A 15,703-nucleotide genomic window follows, 5' to 3' on the forward strand; every position below is an offset into this window, starting at 1 on the left:
ACACATTTTACAAATCATATTTTTACATTTACTATACTGTGTATCTGTTAAGGATTTATTAAAATAAAAAGAATAAACATAAAAAGTAAAATCATGGACATCTATACCAACCGGTAATGGATAAAGAGGAACATCCACTTGACCTAGGAAATCATCTCTTGTCTACAAAAGAAAAAAAAAAATAACATTAGTAATATGCTTGATATTTCTGGAAAACTTTGATATCTATTGTCATCATTCATAAAAATATATAGAAGTTTTTTTGTGTTTCTTTGTTGAACCCTATGAAATATCTATGAAAAAATCAATGGAAAATAAAAGGTGATACGGTACAACTTCTGGTAATGGCAGAATAGACTAAATTACATTGAGCCTTCTGAAGATAATAACTATATACTCTGAAAATATATTAAACAACTATCTGAAAGCAACACTGAATGACCAAAAGCAAGCGGAAACTAAAAAGAAGTCAGTCCTTGAAAGAATGAACTGTACTCGGTAGGATTCCTGTTTACGTGGCTTTTCACCTGGCAATACGCCACAATTCATCTGAATGACTGGGACTCAAAGAGAAATCTGAAATCTTACTCATTTGAGGAGTCTGAAAACTTAAAGTCAACAGTCTAACTGGAAAGTGAGGGGGACAACTCCCAAAAGGAAGAAGCCATGAGAGTCCCTCTAGATCTATGTATAAACTCTACCCAAATTCCTAAAGGCTGAAAGGATTCAGTATAGATTTCATAGTTGATGTTTTCCTAGGGAAGCTAGCATTTAGAATTCAGTCACCAACCTGCTACAACAAAAATCTTTTCGCGGAAAGATGATCAAACTCAAAGTCTTCATCATGTGCCACTTACACAGTCCAAATACAATATAAGTCACTAAACATACTAAGAAATAGAAAAATAGGACTCAGAAGCAAAAGGTAATTAATAGAAATGGACAACAAGATAAGCCAGATCTTGGAACTGGCAGAAAGGAAAGTTAAAGTAACTATTACAGAGATGTTCAAGGACATAAAATGGAAAACAAGGTCATAATAAACAAATATATGGGGAATCTATAAAAGCAATTAAAAATATAAAATGAAATGGAAATTATAAAAGTGAGTTAAATGTATAGCTTGAAATCCATATATAACTAAAAAATCCAATATACGAATTGAAGATCAGTGGATCCGCTTAACATATGATTGAAAATGACTAGAGAAAAGTTCTGTGAACCTGAAGATACATCAATAGAATTTATATAATATAAAAAAAGAGGACTTGTGGTAAAATACCAAGCAGTGTAATATATATGGTAGTGAAGTTCCAGAAAGGAAAAGGGAGGAAGGAAAAGAGAAGAGAAAAAGAGAGAGACAGAGAAAGAAGGTAAGGCAGAAAAATATTTTCAGAATAAATTTTGCAGCTTCCCCAAATATTAACATCTCACATAACTGTAACACAATGATCAAAACTAGGCAAACCCTTTTTAGAGGAAATATTAACCCTTCTGTTTATTCAATCTTTTATTCTTAAGCTTTTTTAATTTTTAAAAAAACATATATATATATATATATATATAAAACAGACTGTAAATATCTGTCACCCATAATCTTAATCGATTTAAAGTAAGTTTATGAGTGGCACTGGTGGTAAAGAACCAGTCTGGCAATGCAGGAGACATAAGAAATGCAGATTTGATCCCTGGGCCAGGAAGATCTCTTGGAGAAGGGCATGGCAACCCACTCAGTACTCTTGCCTGGAGAATCCCCTTGGACAGAGGAGATGGGTCAGGCTACAGTCCATAGGGTCATAGAGAGTCGGACACAACTGAAGCAACTTAGCACACACGCAGGCTAATGAAAACCTTGACCCTCTGATTCTAGCTCCTCCCCTTCCAATCCTAGTTCACCAGGGGAACTAGGATTAAGTTAAGTAACTTCTCTGAGACTTTCTTGAATGTATCCATCCACATACTTAATTTTTTTTTAATTAAGGAATAATTGACATGCAACATTATATGAGTTTCAGATGTACAACATAATGATTCAATATTTGTATATATTGCAAAATAATCACCATTACAAAATTAGTTAACATTGGTCACCAAGCATAGTTACAGATTTTTTTTTCTTATGATGAGAACTTTTAAGATTTACTCTCTTAGCAACTTTAAAATATGTGATACAGTATTATTAGCTATAGTTACCATGCTGTACAGTAAGTCCTCATGACTTATTTATTTTAAAACTGTGAGTCTGTATCTTTTGACTCCTTTCACCGATTTACCCCACTCCTCATCCCCTGCCTCTGACAACCACCAATCTGTTCTGCATAAGCTTGGTTTTTGCTTGTTTTGTTTTTAGATTCCACATATAAGTGAGAGCATACATTATTTGTCTTTCTCTGAGTTATTTCACTTTGCACAGTGCCCTCGAGGTCCATCCATGGTGTTGCAAATGGCAAGATTTAATTCTGTTTTTATGGTGTGGGTGTGGGTGGGTATGTGTGTGTGTGTATTTTTGAACATGAGAGTGCATGTATCTTTTCAAGTTAGTATTTTTTTCTTCTTTGGATAAATACCCCAAAATGGAATGGCTAAATCATATGGCAGTTCTAGTTTCAATTTTTTTAGAAATCTCCATACTGTTTTTCATAGTGGCTGTACCAATTTACATTCCTACCAACAGTGCATAAGGGTTCCTCATCTCTGCATCCTTGGCAGCACTTGCTATTGTCTTTTTGAAAACAAGCATTATGATGTGTGTGAGATTATATACCTCATTATACTTTTGATTTGCATTTTCTTATCAGTTATAATGAACATGTTTTCAGGTGTCTGTTGGCCATCTGTATGTCTTCTTTGGAAAAACATCTATTTGTAGCCTTTGTCCATTTTTAAATTGGATTGTTTGTTTTTTGTTATTGAGTTGCATAAAAAAACCAGGAATAACATTAACTAATCTACAGATCTTACTCAAATTTCACAAACTATCTTACTAGTCTTGGTCCAGGGTTTAATCTAGGATCATACATTACATTTAATTGCCATGTCTCCTTAGTTTCTTAATCTGGAAAGTACCTCAGTCTCTTTGTTTTCCATAATCGTGACATTTTAAAAGAGTACTGGCTAATTATAGGATATCCTTCAATTTGGGTTTGTGTATTGTTTCTTCATGGTTGAATTTAGGTTATGCATTTTTTGGTAAGAATACTATAAAAATGCTGTTGTGCACTTCTCAATGCATCATATCAGCAGGCAAAAACCCTGAATCTTACACATTATGGACAGTTAAAGATGATTAAATATTTGAGGAAAGTTTATTACAAGAAAAAAAAAGAGACCTAATCGGAAAAACAGCAGCAAGAAGGGACTCAAATGAATACGAATTTAAGTCAGACTGCAGGAGAAATACTTGAGAAAAACTAATTAATGTTCTTGGAGATAAGAGACAAACATCTAGCAAACAGGATACAAAATTATAAAAAAAGAAGCAATTAAAAAACAAGAAAGAACTCTTGGGAATTAAACATTATCTGAAATTAAACGTTTAAGATAGAGTTAAAGAAATTTCTCAGAAAGCAGAACTAAAACACCAAAGAAAAAGACTGCAGAATTCCCCAAGTAAGGATATCACAGGATAAATTCTAAAAGTCAACTTCTAAGTAACAGGCATTCCAGAGAGAAAAAAATACAGGGAAGGAATAATCAAAGAGGCATTTTAAGAAATTTTCCTTAAACTCAAGAAAATGAATTTTGACAGTGGAAGGCCTCACTGAGTATTAAGGAAAATGTTTGAAGAAAAGACCCATAGCAAGGCACATCACTGTGATATTTCAAAGCACCAGAGATAAAAAAAATTCCAAGAGCTTTGAGAGATACAAAACAGATCATACTCCAAACTGAAAGACAAGAAATAATGCTTTCAAAATTCTGAGAGAAAAAAAAAAAATGTATCCTGTATAGAATTCTATACCCAGCCAAAATATCTTTTCCAATAATGAAAGCAGAATAAAGACACTGGTGTTCTAAGGTAACGGAAGATATATTTTGCCAAAATGAGGGAGTACAACATGGTAAGGAAAGATGCAGGGGATTCAAGACAGGAGAGAAGAAAGAAGAATCTCTAACAGGGTTTTGTGAGAATTAAATTATTTAATATACACAAGGTACTTTGCATAATACATAGTATGCAGTAAGAATTCAATAAATGTTAGCCATTATATTTGCAATGTTAGATATTATAGTGAAATCCCTGCTCCCTTTACCATGGACCCGTCTTTGGACATTCCAAATAGATACATTCCATTAAAGGAGCATGACTGAAGAGGGAAGCCTAGCAAGTTAGCTTAGTTTAGGGGCATATTCCTATTCTTGTACATGAACTGATGATAATTTTTGAAATGGACAAGTTGCCTTTAGTGATACCCTCAAGGCTATGCTGTGGTATATTTCTTTTGTTTTTATGGCAAGCAGATGTTATATCCCATAAATTTGATCTTTAAGAAGCTATGAATAACAAAGTAAAACACAACAAAATACAGATAAATCTCAATCAGGATAACTGAGGGATAAAATATTTTGGTTAACTGAATTATCTAATTAACTTAGGTTTAGGCTTAACCAGGTAAAGAAACAAAACATTTTTGGTGGATTCAGTCTTACTGAATAGCCTTTTCCACAGTAAACTGAATTCAGTGAGCATCTATCTGTTTGATGATTCATGATCTTTTAGTGCTTCAAAAACATTGATGTGGTCACTTATCACTAGAGTAACACACACAGAGAACAGGGTTTCTTAACATGGGCACTATTGACAATATAAGCCAGATAAACTTTTTGTTGCTGTGGGGTCTGTTCCATGCGCTGATGGATGTTTAGCAGCATCCTAGGTCTCTACCAATTAGATGCCAATAGCACTCCTCAATCAGTTGTGATGACCAAAAATATCTCCTGGTATTTTGAATGTCCTTTGGGTAGCAAAACTGTCCCTGGTTGAGAACCACAGCTATAAAACAGAATGTCTCAACCAATGAGCAAAAGACACAAAACAATGGCTTTACTAAGATATAATTCACATCCTATACAATTCAATCACTTAAAGTTTGTAATCAATTTTAGAACATTTTCATCACCCCCAAAAGAAAATCCATGTCTATCAGCAGTCACTCCCCATTTCCCTCCTCTTTCTTTAGCCCCAGGCAACCACCAATCTACTTTATGTCTCTATGGCTTTACCTATTCTGGACATTTCACATAAATGAAGTCCTATACATGAGGTTCTTTATGACTGGCTTCTTTCACTTATAAGAAATGTTTTCAAGGTTCATTCATGTTGTAGCAAGTTATCAGCACTTTATTCCTTTTTTATTGCTAAATATTACATTATATGGATATATTATATTGTTTATCTGTTGATTAAATTTGAACTGTTCCCATTTTTTGGCAATTATAAATCAGACTGCTATGAATATTCTAGTACAAGTTTTAGTACTGACACATGATTTCATTTTTCTTGGGTATATTCTTAGGAGTAGAGTTTCTGAGTAATATGGTAAATCTTTAATCTTCTGAGGGACTGCCAGACTTTCCAAAGTGGTTGCACATTTTACATTCCCATCAGTACTATAGGAGGGTTTTAATTTCTCTATATCCTTGCCAATTCTTATTATTATCTTTTTGATACAGCCATCCTAGTAGGTGTGAAGTGATACCTCATTAAGGTTTGTTTGCACTTCCTTGATGATCAATGATGCTGAGCACATTTTCATGTGTTTATTGTGCTCCTTAGTTCTTAAAACCTCTTTCTTATTATAAATCTTTTCTAGAGATTCAGTCTCCATTACAGAGGCAGTGCCTGGTCACTGTGGGACAGAAAGAAAACATCTTATCCCACATTCCTTTTTTCATTGATTGCACTGTGTGAAGAAGAGCATAGAGCAAAAAATTCCACATCCTGAAACATTCCCTGTCTCGAGTATTTCTGATATATAAAAATGCATTTTAGAGAGTTCTTGCAACAAATCTTCCTTCTTTAAAAGAAGTGATCTAAAATGAGCTTCTTAACATCTACTTAAAATGAAATGATCCCAAAGAACCATATTTCTAACACTGGAAGAATGAACACATTTTCCAAACTAAAAATCAATGTGCATGGTCTGAGGCGATGGAGAATACAAAACTGGGAACTATCCTGGAAAGTCTGGGACATATGGTTACTATAAATATAGGACAATTAGAGGTTCTTTTTCCATTTACAAAGAAAAAGCAATAGTTTAAAATTCATTCCTATGAAGGCAAGTCAGTCTGTGATGTTCATTAATGTTTCCCTAGCCAACCAATTGTTCCAAACTGAATATTCAAGCATTTCTTTGTAAGAATTATTTCCTATATTGAACTGCATACAGCTCACTTCATAAAGTAAATTTGCATTTGGTAAAACAGAAGTCATTTAAGAATGTCTGAAAATCTGAGAAAGAATTTAGGACAGCAGGTGATTTTAAACAACCATCTAGGGTACAATTTAGTCAGCAAACAACACTTTTTCCAATATCTAAAGATACAAATTTTAATCTCTTAAAACAATTTTTGTAATATTAAAAGATAAAAATCCAAATTGCTATTTTTGCAAAACTTCAATTAGAACTATATACATGGCTCTAAGTTTATCAAGACAAACTTACTAACTTTGATAAACCTGCATAGCAGCTGAATGCTCAGCTTTACAAGAACCCAACGTTATAAAAAGAAGTCAGAATTTTAAAAACAGGTATGTTAAAGTGTCATAGCTTTGAAGAATACTTGGCTTTAAAAAGTGTTTCTACTAAATCTGAGTTACAGATAACTTCCCAGGGTAAATCTACTGTACAGAGCAAAATATTAAAGGAAGAATCACTTCCTTAAACCAGAGCCAAGCAACAGAGCCAAAGTTTTCTGCTGTAATAGCCAACTTTTCATTTCAATCATACATTTTAATCACTAAAAATGAACTTTACACCTGGTCATTAAATATAACATAGTTTCAATTTTCAGACTTAGCTATCAGCAAGTCTATTATCAGCAATTTATAATCAAGATGATTTTTCAAGTTCACTTTAAAACAACACACACACACACACAGGGTACAAAATTAAAAGAAAAAAATTCCTAGCCTCCATCCATCTAACTCTACACTCTGTCCACCCAGAGAAAATAGCTGTTATTTTTTGTGTTTGGTGTGTCTGAAACCATTCAGAGTGATCTCTGATACACTCTTCATGTACCTTGCTTTTTTGCTCTTCAATATCCTGAATGCCTTATCCAATCTTGGTCCACAAAGAGATATTTTACCTGTTTGATGGGGATATAGTATATGCCAGCGTATGGAATACTGAAATTTATTTAGTTAGTTCAGATATTTAGGTTGTTTCTGTCTTTTGCCCAGGGCTTCCCAGGTGGCACAGTGGTAAAGAATCCACCTGCCATTGCAAGAGATACAAGAGATGTGGGTTCGATCCCTGGGTCAGGAAGATCCCCTGATTGGGAAGATCCCCTGGAATAGGAAATGGCAACCCATTCCAGGATTCTTGCCTGGAAAATTCCATGGACAGAGGAGCCTGGTGGAGTCCCAAAGAGTTGGACACAACTGAGCATACATACACAAGCAATGCTTCAATAAATAAAGCTGTATTTATAATTTTTTGTATATATCCAAGATAATTTTTCTAATAATACACTAAACTAACCTGAACTAATCTGAAATGGAAGCAGATCTCAATGACTGGATGTTACAGAAGGAAGTAGTGTCCTGAGTAAGCTGAAAAGCACATGTAAGTTTTCAAAGATAAGATCAAGATAAAAGATTTAAGATAGTTTGCATTTAAATGAATATCTTGCTCAATAACTACAGCCTTCACACAGCACCTTTCAAATTCTCTATGTGAAAATGTCATGATTCTTCTGCAGAGATCACTAATAGCCTCAAAAAAATTAACTGGGGCAGGCAGTGAAAAAGAAACAAATTTCTATCTATAAAATGCTCAAGCCATGATTGATTATATTATTTAAATTAAGTCAACAGGTCAAGAATTATTTCAGAATCATAAAAGAGAAGAGTAGAATTTAAAACTCTGAACCTGAGACACTAAAAGTGAAATTATCTAAAAACCTCTTTATATAAGGTAAAATTTAAACTCTCATTCCACTATTTATCTTAAGAGGATAAATGTTTTCTTGATTTGAACACATGAAAAGTCAATATTTTGACATAGAGGATATAAACACATGTGAATCTCTGAGAAAAATAAGCAGAACTTTTATGAATGGACTCATTTACAGTATTTTAAAAAAAAAAAACAAGAAACCATATATTTCCTGCTTTCAAAATTTTATAAAACCATTATTTTTAATGAATATCCTTACTCTCAAAATTCATACTACATGAATGTATATCACATCCTAAATATTATAATTAAACAAGGATTATGAAAATTATGCTAAATTCAGCTTAACTATTTTCTAACACAAATCTTAGTAAGTAGAATTGCTGTTTCCTTCACTTTTTACAGTTTCTACCTTCCCTCTTACATACTGACTCACTCTATATTATGATCTGCTTATTTTACACATCTTTCTGGAAGTTCAAGATTTATTGACTTAATCATTTTTAGTATGTTGAGGGGAAAATGCTGTTAGCTAAACAAACAGTATAATCTGATCTATGCTATAAAATCACAGCACTGTGGAGACTGGATGTCTTTGCTTAAAGCAAACACTCACCGCACCAAACTCGTGACTTGCTCTGGCTAGCCAGCCTGTCTGGCAGATTTAACTCTAAGACACAAACTGTACTTGTTCTTTGATGATAGCTTCACACCGCTTGAAAATTTCAGTGCTTGCATCCTACAGCCTTTAGCAACTCTCACATTTTAAAAGGGATTTTAACCTAATAGATGGGGGTAGGAAGGGAGTCCGGGGAAGCCACTGCCTAAACCAGTTTCACTTTGAATTTTCCTCCTCTAAATTTCAATTTCTTTGGAGCACTCTAGAATCATCACAGACTTGTGAAAGCTGAAGATTTACCTTGACCTGTTCCTCTATCTTTACATCCTTTGAAATGCAGTTTGTAATTTACTGTGAGGCTTTTCAAACAAAAACCATTTAAAAACTACAGTATTGTATACCTCACAGAACTCTACTCCGTGCTCTGTGGTGACCTAAATGGGAAGAAAATTTAAAAAAAAAAAAAAAAAAAAGGAGGATATGTGCATACGTATAGCTGATTCACTTTTCTATGCAGCAGAAACAAATACAACATTGAAGAGCAACTATATTAAAAAAAATTAATTACAAAATAAAAATTAAATAAACAGCATATGGTACAGAAGAGAAGGAATCTAAAGCAGGAGTAAACAGTTGTCAGGTTGTACTACATATCAAGCATAAACAGGATTTTATAATAATTTTCAAAATTAAATTTTAATATATCTAACCCACTTTCCATAAGCAATTTATGTCGTATGTATGTCCCTAAACCAGAGAACTACAGGAGTGAAGAAGGTTTTGCATTTATTACAACTTTCCCCCCTTCAAAAAAGATCAAGGGCTCATCAATTTTTCCCATTGTTTTGAATTTGCATTTCTAAACAAAGGAAAATAAGGGGACAAAATATATAAAGTTATAATTCAATGAGGAATTATAGACAACTCATAAAAGGGGTAAGGATCTTCCTTTCAGAGAGAAAAATATTCATTCTTGATTAAAAATAGACACAGAGATTCATTCTTTTGAGCTTCAATAAATTATGATACTACTTCTTCTCTTTCTAGGAATGTCTGCCAAGCTACCAGGGAAAGAAAAAAGGCAAACATTTGAGAAGATGGAAGCTAATATTCTCTACAGAACTGTACCTGTAGTCTAAATGAGCAGCTAGCAAATGGCTGTCAATGTTAAGAAAGATACATTGACTATAAATCTAAGAAACCAAAGAGCTGTGTAAAATCTCAGATATTTAATTTGAAAATGAATTAAGTGCTAGAAGATGAACTAACATCATCTTTTTAAAATGGATCAATGAAGTTGTTGACAGTTGAGAAAGCAGCTGAGATGCTTCTGATTCCAACCTAACAGAGACTTTCCAAAGCTTCAGATTGAGTCAGTCCATTCAAGAAGTTTTCAAAGCTCAGAATGTCAGAATCACCTGGAGGGCTTTTTAAAGCCAGATCACTGCCTCCTCCCTCTTAAGTGATACACAGCTAATCCAGTAGTCACACCTAGAGAACCACATCTCTATTCAATTCAATTTCTGGAGAAAACCAGGACAAGTGAACAGTGATTGATAACAGCTGAAAATGAATGAGCTGGGCATTTAAATTTATCTGTTTTTATCCTGCCTACATCCAAATGGACTTGGTAAGTTTAAGATAACACACAATGTAACTAGCACTTAGAGATAACACAGAAGAGAAACCCTCTAAAAAAAGCACAAGGAGTCAGGGATCTATATAACTGCATTTCTTTTCGGCTTAAAATGTACAAATAAAAACATATTTTCTAATGATGGCAATGCTCTTTTCAAAATCTTTGAAGGCTTGCTATCATAGAGACATCATTTCCCAAGGGTGTTCTGAGGAATAAAGGATCTGCTGGATACTAAAAGACTTCAGAGGTGGTCACATTATTGGGGAATACTTGGTTAAACAAAGTTCTAAAGTTTATTTCCTGTAGGACTTTAGGAACTTTACTAGTATACATTGTGACATTCCAAGAATGTTGAATAGCATGTGGCATTATACAAATGTATTAGTCAATGGGATGGGTTTTACAAAGGTATTTTACAAACTGGTGAGGAACATTTAAAAGTGTTAAAATATTTAAAAATCAAAATTAAATGTTTAAAAATAAAATATTTAAATATTAACAAAACAAAACAAAACATTTAGCGCCATCCCTGTGCTGAGGTTGGCTACAAGCACTCATCTGGATAGGGATTCCAGACAGACTTAGGTCTTCTATTTTTGTTTTTCTGATCTACCTTACAGTCTTATCTATTTTTTTTCATTTATTTTTATTAGTTGGAGGCTAATTACTTTACAATATTGTAGTGGTTTTTGCCATACATTGACATGAATCAGCCATGGATTTACATGTGTTTCCCATCCCGATCCCCCCTCCCACCTCCCTCCCCATCCCGATCCCCCACTCCCGCCCCATCCCATCCCTCTGGGTCTTCCCAGTGCACCAGCCCTGAGCACTTGGCTCATGCATCCAACCTGGGCTGGTGATCTGTTTCACCCTTGACAGTATACTTGTTTCAATGCTATTCTCTCAGAACATCCCGCCCTCACCTTCTCCCACAGAGTCCCGAAGTCTGTTCTGTACATCTGTGTCTCTTTTTCTGTTTTGCATATAGGTTATCATTACCATCTTTTTAAATTCCATATATATGCGTTAGTATACTGTATTGGTGTTTATCTTTCTGGCTTACTTCACTCTGTAGAATGGGCTCCAGCTTCATCCATCTCATTAGAACTGATTCAAATGAATTCTTTTTAATGGCTGAGTAATATTCCATGGTGTCTATGTACCATAGCTTCCTTATCCATTCGTCTGCTGATGGGCATCTAGGTTGCTTCCATGTCATGGCTATTATAAACAGTGCTGCAATGAACATTGGGGTACACGTGTCTCTTTCAGATCTGGTTTCCTCAGTGTGTATGCCCAGGAGTGGGATTGCTGGGTCATACGGCAGTTCTATTTCCAGTTTTTTAAGGAATCTCCACACTGTTCTCCATAGTGGCTGTACTTGTTTGCATTCCCACCAACAGTGTAAGAGGGTTCCCTTTTCTCCACACCCTCTCCAGCATTTATTGCTTGTAGACTTTTGGATAGCAGCCATCCTGACTGGCGTGTAATGGTACCTCGTTGTGTTTTGATTTGCATTTCTCTGATAATGAGTGATGTTGAGCATCTTTTCATGTGTTTGTTAGCCATCTGTATGTCTTCTTTGGAGAAATGTCTGTTTAGTTCTTTGGCCCACTTTTTGATTGGGTCATCAGTCTTATCTATTAATACAAGACTCCCAACTGAGTTTTCAAGCTTGTGCCGAACAAATCCAGTATTTTACCCTCTCAAATTCCCTTCAACTTCCTGGAAAATTTCTTTCTCCCTCTGCTTATATAAATCCAATCTCCTGAAATGCAAATCAAAACTACAATGAAGTATCACCTCACACCAGTCAGAATGGCTGCCATCAAGAAAATCTATAAACAATAAATCCTGGAAAGAGTATGGTGAAAAGGGAACCCTCTTGTACTGTTGGTAGGAATGTAAACTGATATAGTCACTATGGAGAACAGTATGGAGTTTCCTTCAAAAACTAAAAATTGAACTATCATATGACCCAGGAATCTCAGTACAGGTTATATTCCCTGAGAAAACCAACCATAATTCAAAAAGACACATGTACCCTAATGTTCACTGCAGCACTATTTACAATAGCTAGGTCATGGAAGCAACCTAAATGTCCATCAACAGATGAACGGAGAAAGATGTGGAATATACACAGAAAGAACTATTACTCGCTTACAAAAAGGAACAAATTTGAGTCTAATTTGAGTCTAATGAGGTGGATGAACCAAGAGCCTGTTTTACAAACTGAAGTCAGTCAGAAAGAGAAAAACAAATATCATATATTAACATATGTATGTGGAATCTAGAAAAATGTTACTGGTGAACCTACTGGCAGGGAAGCAAGAGAGTAGCAGACATGGAGAACAGACCTGTAGACACACCAGGGCAAGAAGAGGGTGGGATAAATACAGAGAGCAGCAGAGAAACATAAATTACCATATGTAAAATAGGGAACCAGGAGGAATTTGCCATATGACACAGGGAGAACAAACTGGTGCTCTATGACCACCTAGAGGGATGGGATGTGGCGGAAGATGGGAAGGAGTTTCAAGAGGGAGGGAACATATGTATACCTATGGCTGATTCATGCTGATGTATGGCAGAAACCAACAGAACACTGTAAAGCGATTATCCTCCAGTTTAAAAATAAACTTCAAAAAATTTAAAACAGTAAATAAATAAAGAACTATCACTAAAAATATGGTACAGATGAACCTATTTGCAGGGCAGGAACAGAGACGTAGATGTAGAGAAGGGACATGTGGACACAGTAGGGGAAGGGGAGGGTGGGATGAATTGGGAGATTAGGATTGGCGTATATATGCTACCACGTGTAAAATAGATATAACCTGCTCTATAGCATGGGGAGCTCAGCTTGGTGCTCTGTGATGATCCAGATGGGTGGGACTGAGTGGGGAGGGAAGTACAAGAGGGACGGGATGTATGTATATGTATAGTTAATTCACTTCGTTGTACACAAGAAACTAACACAACACTGTGAAGCAATTATACTCCAATTAAAAAAAAATCCTATCTCCTTATGAGGCCCTGTTCAACGCCATTGAAATCTTTTTTATTTTATATTATAGTTGATGTGCTAGTTTTAGGCATATAGCAGAGTGATTCAGTATATTGATATATACATGTATCAATTCTTTTTCAAATTCTTTTCCCATTTTAGGTTATTACAGATTTTGAGCAGAGTCCCCTGTGCTATACAGTAGGTCCTTGTTTATTATCTATTTTAATTATGATAGTGTGTACATATCAATCCCCAAATGTTTCTTTATGAGATTAAATTGCTCATTTCCTTCTCTGTAATTCTCCTCTCTCGTTGTTTAGTCTTTAAATCGTGAACGACTCTTTGCCTCCTCTGTTCATGGGATTTTCCAGGAAAGAATACTGGAGTATGTTGCCATTTCCTTCTCCAGGGGATCTTCCCAACCCAGGGATGGAACCTGCGTCTCCTGCACCAGCAGGAAGATTATTTACCACTAAGCCAGCAGAGAAGCCCAGTTCTACTCTACTTTATAACTTTTAACATCTGTATTAGAGTTCTCTTCTACTCTAACTAGATCATAAATTCTATGAGGTCAACAAAGTTACTGACTGACTTCTATAGTCAGGCTCCATACTAAGTGTGGAAAATGTTCTTGATTTCATGGAGGTACAGTCCTACATGTTGACACACATAATTAAAACATGTGTAAAAAATGTAAAGGAAAAGTACAGAATTCCATGGATGTATATGAGAGAGAGATTAAGGAAAACTTTTATTCTTTGCTATATCCCAACGTACCTTGCTTTTATAGGTATGTAATACTTAGAGATAAATTATAAATTATTAGCATTAAAAATTGAAATGGGCCAGACTTACTAGAAAATTATGTCATTTTTACATCAATTAATTCTTCCTTTGTAAAAAACTAACTCTTTAGATCCGAAGAAGTACTCTCTGATGTGGAGAGAACTCACCGGGAAGAAAAGAGTAATAGTTCTAGCATTATGAATCTAAATCAGCAAAGTGACAGGAAATACAATGATATCAAAATAAGATAGTATCAGATTTCCTTTGCCTGTTCAGGAAATAGACTCAATTCCTGCTTGCCCATTTCAAGAGGATCATTACACTGAACAGTGTTGGAGCAGTAATGAAAAGGGTTAAATGACCTATTCCACTTTCAGCAATCTGACTGTCTTCCTCAACCTGGACTTCAATTTAACTATCAGTGTGATAACTTGGTAATGCCCGGCCTCTAGTCTGGTTTATTGATTCCCTGCCTGTGTTTTTCATTGCTTTGACTATGGCTTATGTTTTTGGATCATTTCTACCCCAGGGATTGAACTACATTTTCTTCCAGTTGTGAGAGGTTGTCTTCCTCACAAAGACGGGGTGCAAACTTTTCCCTACACTTGGCCTCAGCCTTTCCAAACTGTTCTGACCTTTTTTCCCCTCTATTGGCTGGAAGCTACGCTCCCATCCTTGGCCTACGGAATATATCTCTTGGAATCTGCATAGTTGGTAAAGTTTGTCAGACAGTGTATTTAGGCTTGAGTCTCTATTACTCAAGTCCCACAAAAGTAGAATCGATCCCCAATACCCTCAAATTGAAATATATCCATGAAAGGTGAAATTCACAACTTACATAGACTTAGATTCAGATAAAACTACCCCATTTAATAGTTTAAATATAATCTAAGAATGTTTAAACAATGTTTAAAAAGAAGGTTAAAAATAATTCCTAAATTTTGCCCTATGGTACTGGGCCTACAATGCCATACACGGCTAAGAAGTTATTTAGCTCATTGTTAGGTTAACTGCTCCAGATTCTGATTTAATCATCTTTAAAGGTAATTAAATCTGAAATTTACAAATCCCTTAACTTTGTATAAAATACTTTTCTTCAGTGTATTAAACAACAGTTAGTACTTAGTGAGTTTGGAGAACATGGCTGACAATTCAGAATATATCAAAGTTTTCAGTTTGTAGACTACTTGAATGAAGTTTCCTCCTGCAAACTCCCTTGATTCATGAGCAAACAGCCTTGAAGCTACAATCATTTCAACTCTTCTACAGTTCAAATCATTATATACATATATTTATATGTTATTTGACTGCCGTGCTAAGATAGGCCTATCAAAAGTGGGGAGGATGTCTTCTATTCTTTTGTGTTTCGCAACAAAAGACATTTAAAAAGCAAAATCTGCTTTTTGATTTTGATCTGCTCTTTCAACCGCATTTTCCCTAATCATCAGCAAATAGTATTAAAATAATATTAAACACAAAAAATACACAGTGGCTGGCAAATATTTTCAAAGGTTGATTGT

The 15,703-nt window shown here is 34.9% G+C and overlaps 1 protein-coding gene across 3 annotated transcripts in view; it reads right to left on the reverse strand.

The window, feature by feature from the left end:
- NEDD4 (NEDD4 E3 ubiquitin protein ligase) overlaps positions 1-15,703 on the reverse strand; it is a 132,553-nt gene that overhangs the window by 51,385 nt on the left and 65,465 nt on the right. For all 3 annotated transcript variants that reach the window (XM_043919325.1, XM_043919324.1, XM_043919326.1), the window contains one exon: positions 112-162. In XM_043919325.1, the coding sequence (XP_043775260.1) occupies positions 112-162 (51 nt within the window). The remainder of the gene's footprint in view (positions 1-111; positions 163-15,703) is intronic.

Source organism: Cervus elaphus, chromosome 12, assembly GCF_910594005.1.
Source record: "Cervus elaphus chromosome 12, mCerEla1.1, whole genome shotgun sequence".
NCBI classification, from domain to species: domain Eukaryota; kingdom Metazoa; phylum Chordata; class Mammalia; order Artiodactyla; family Cervidae; genus Cervus; species Cervus elaphus.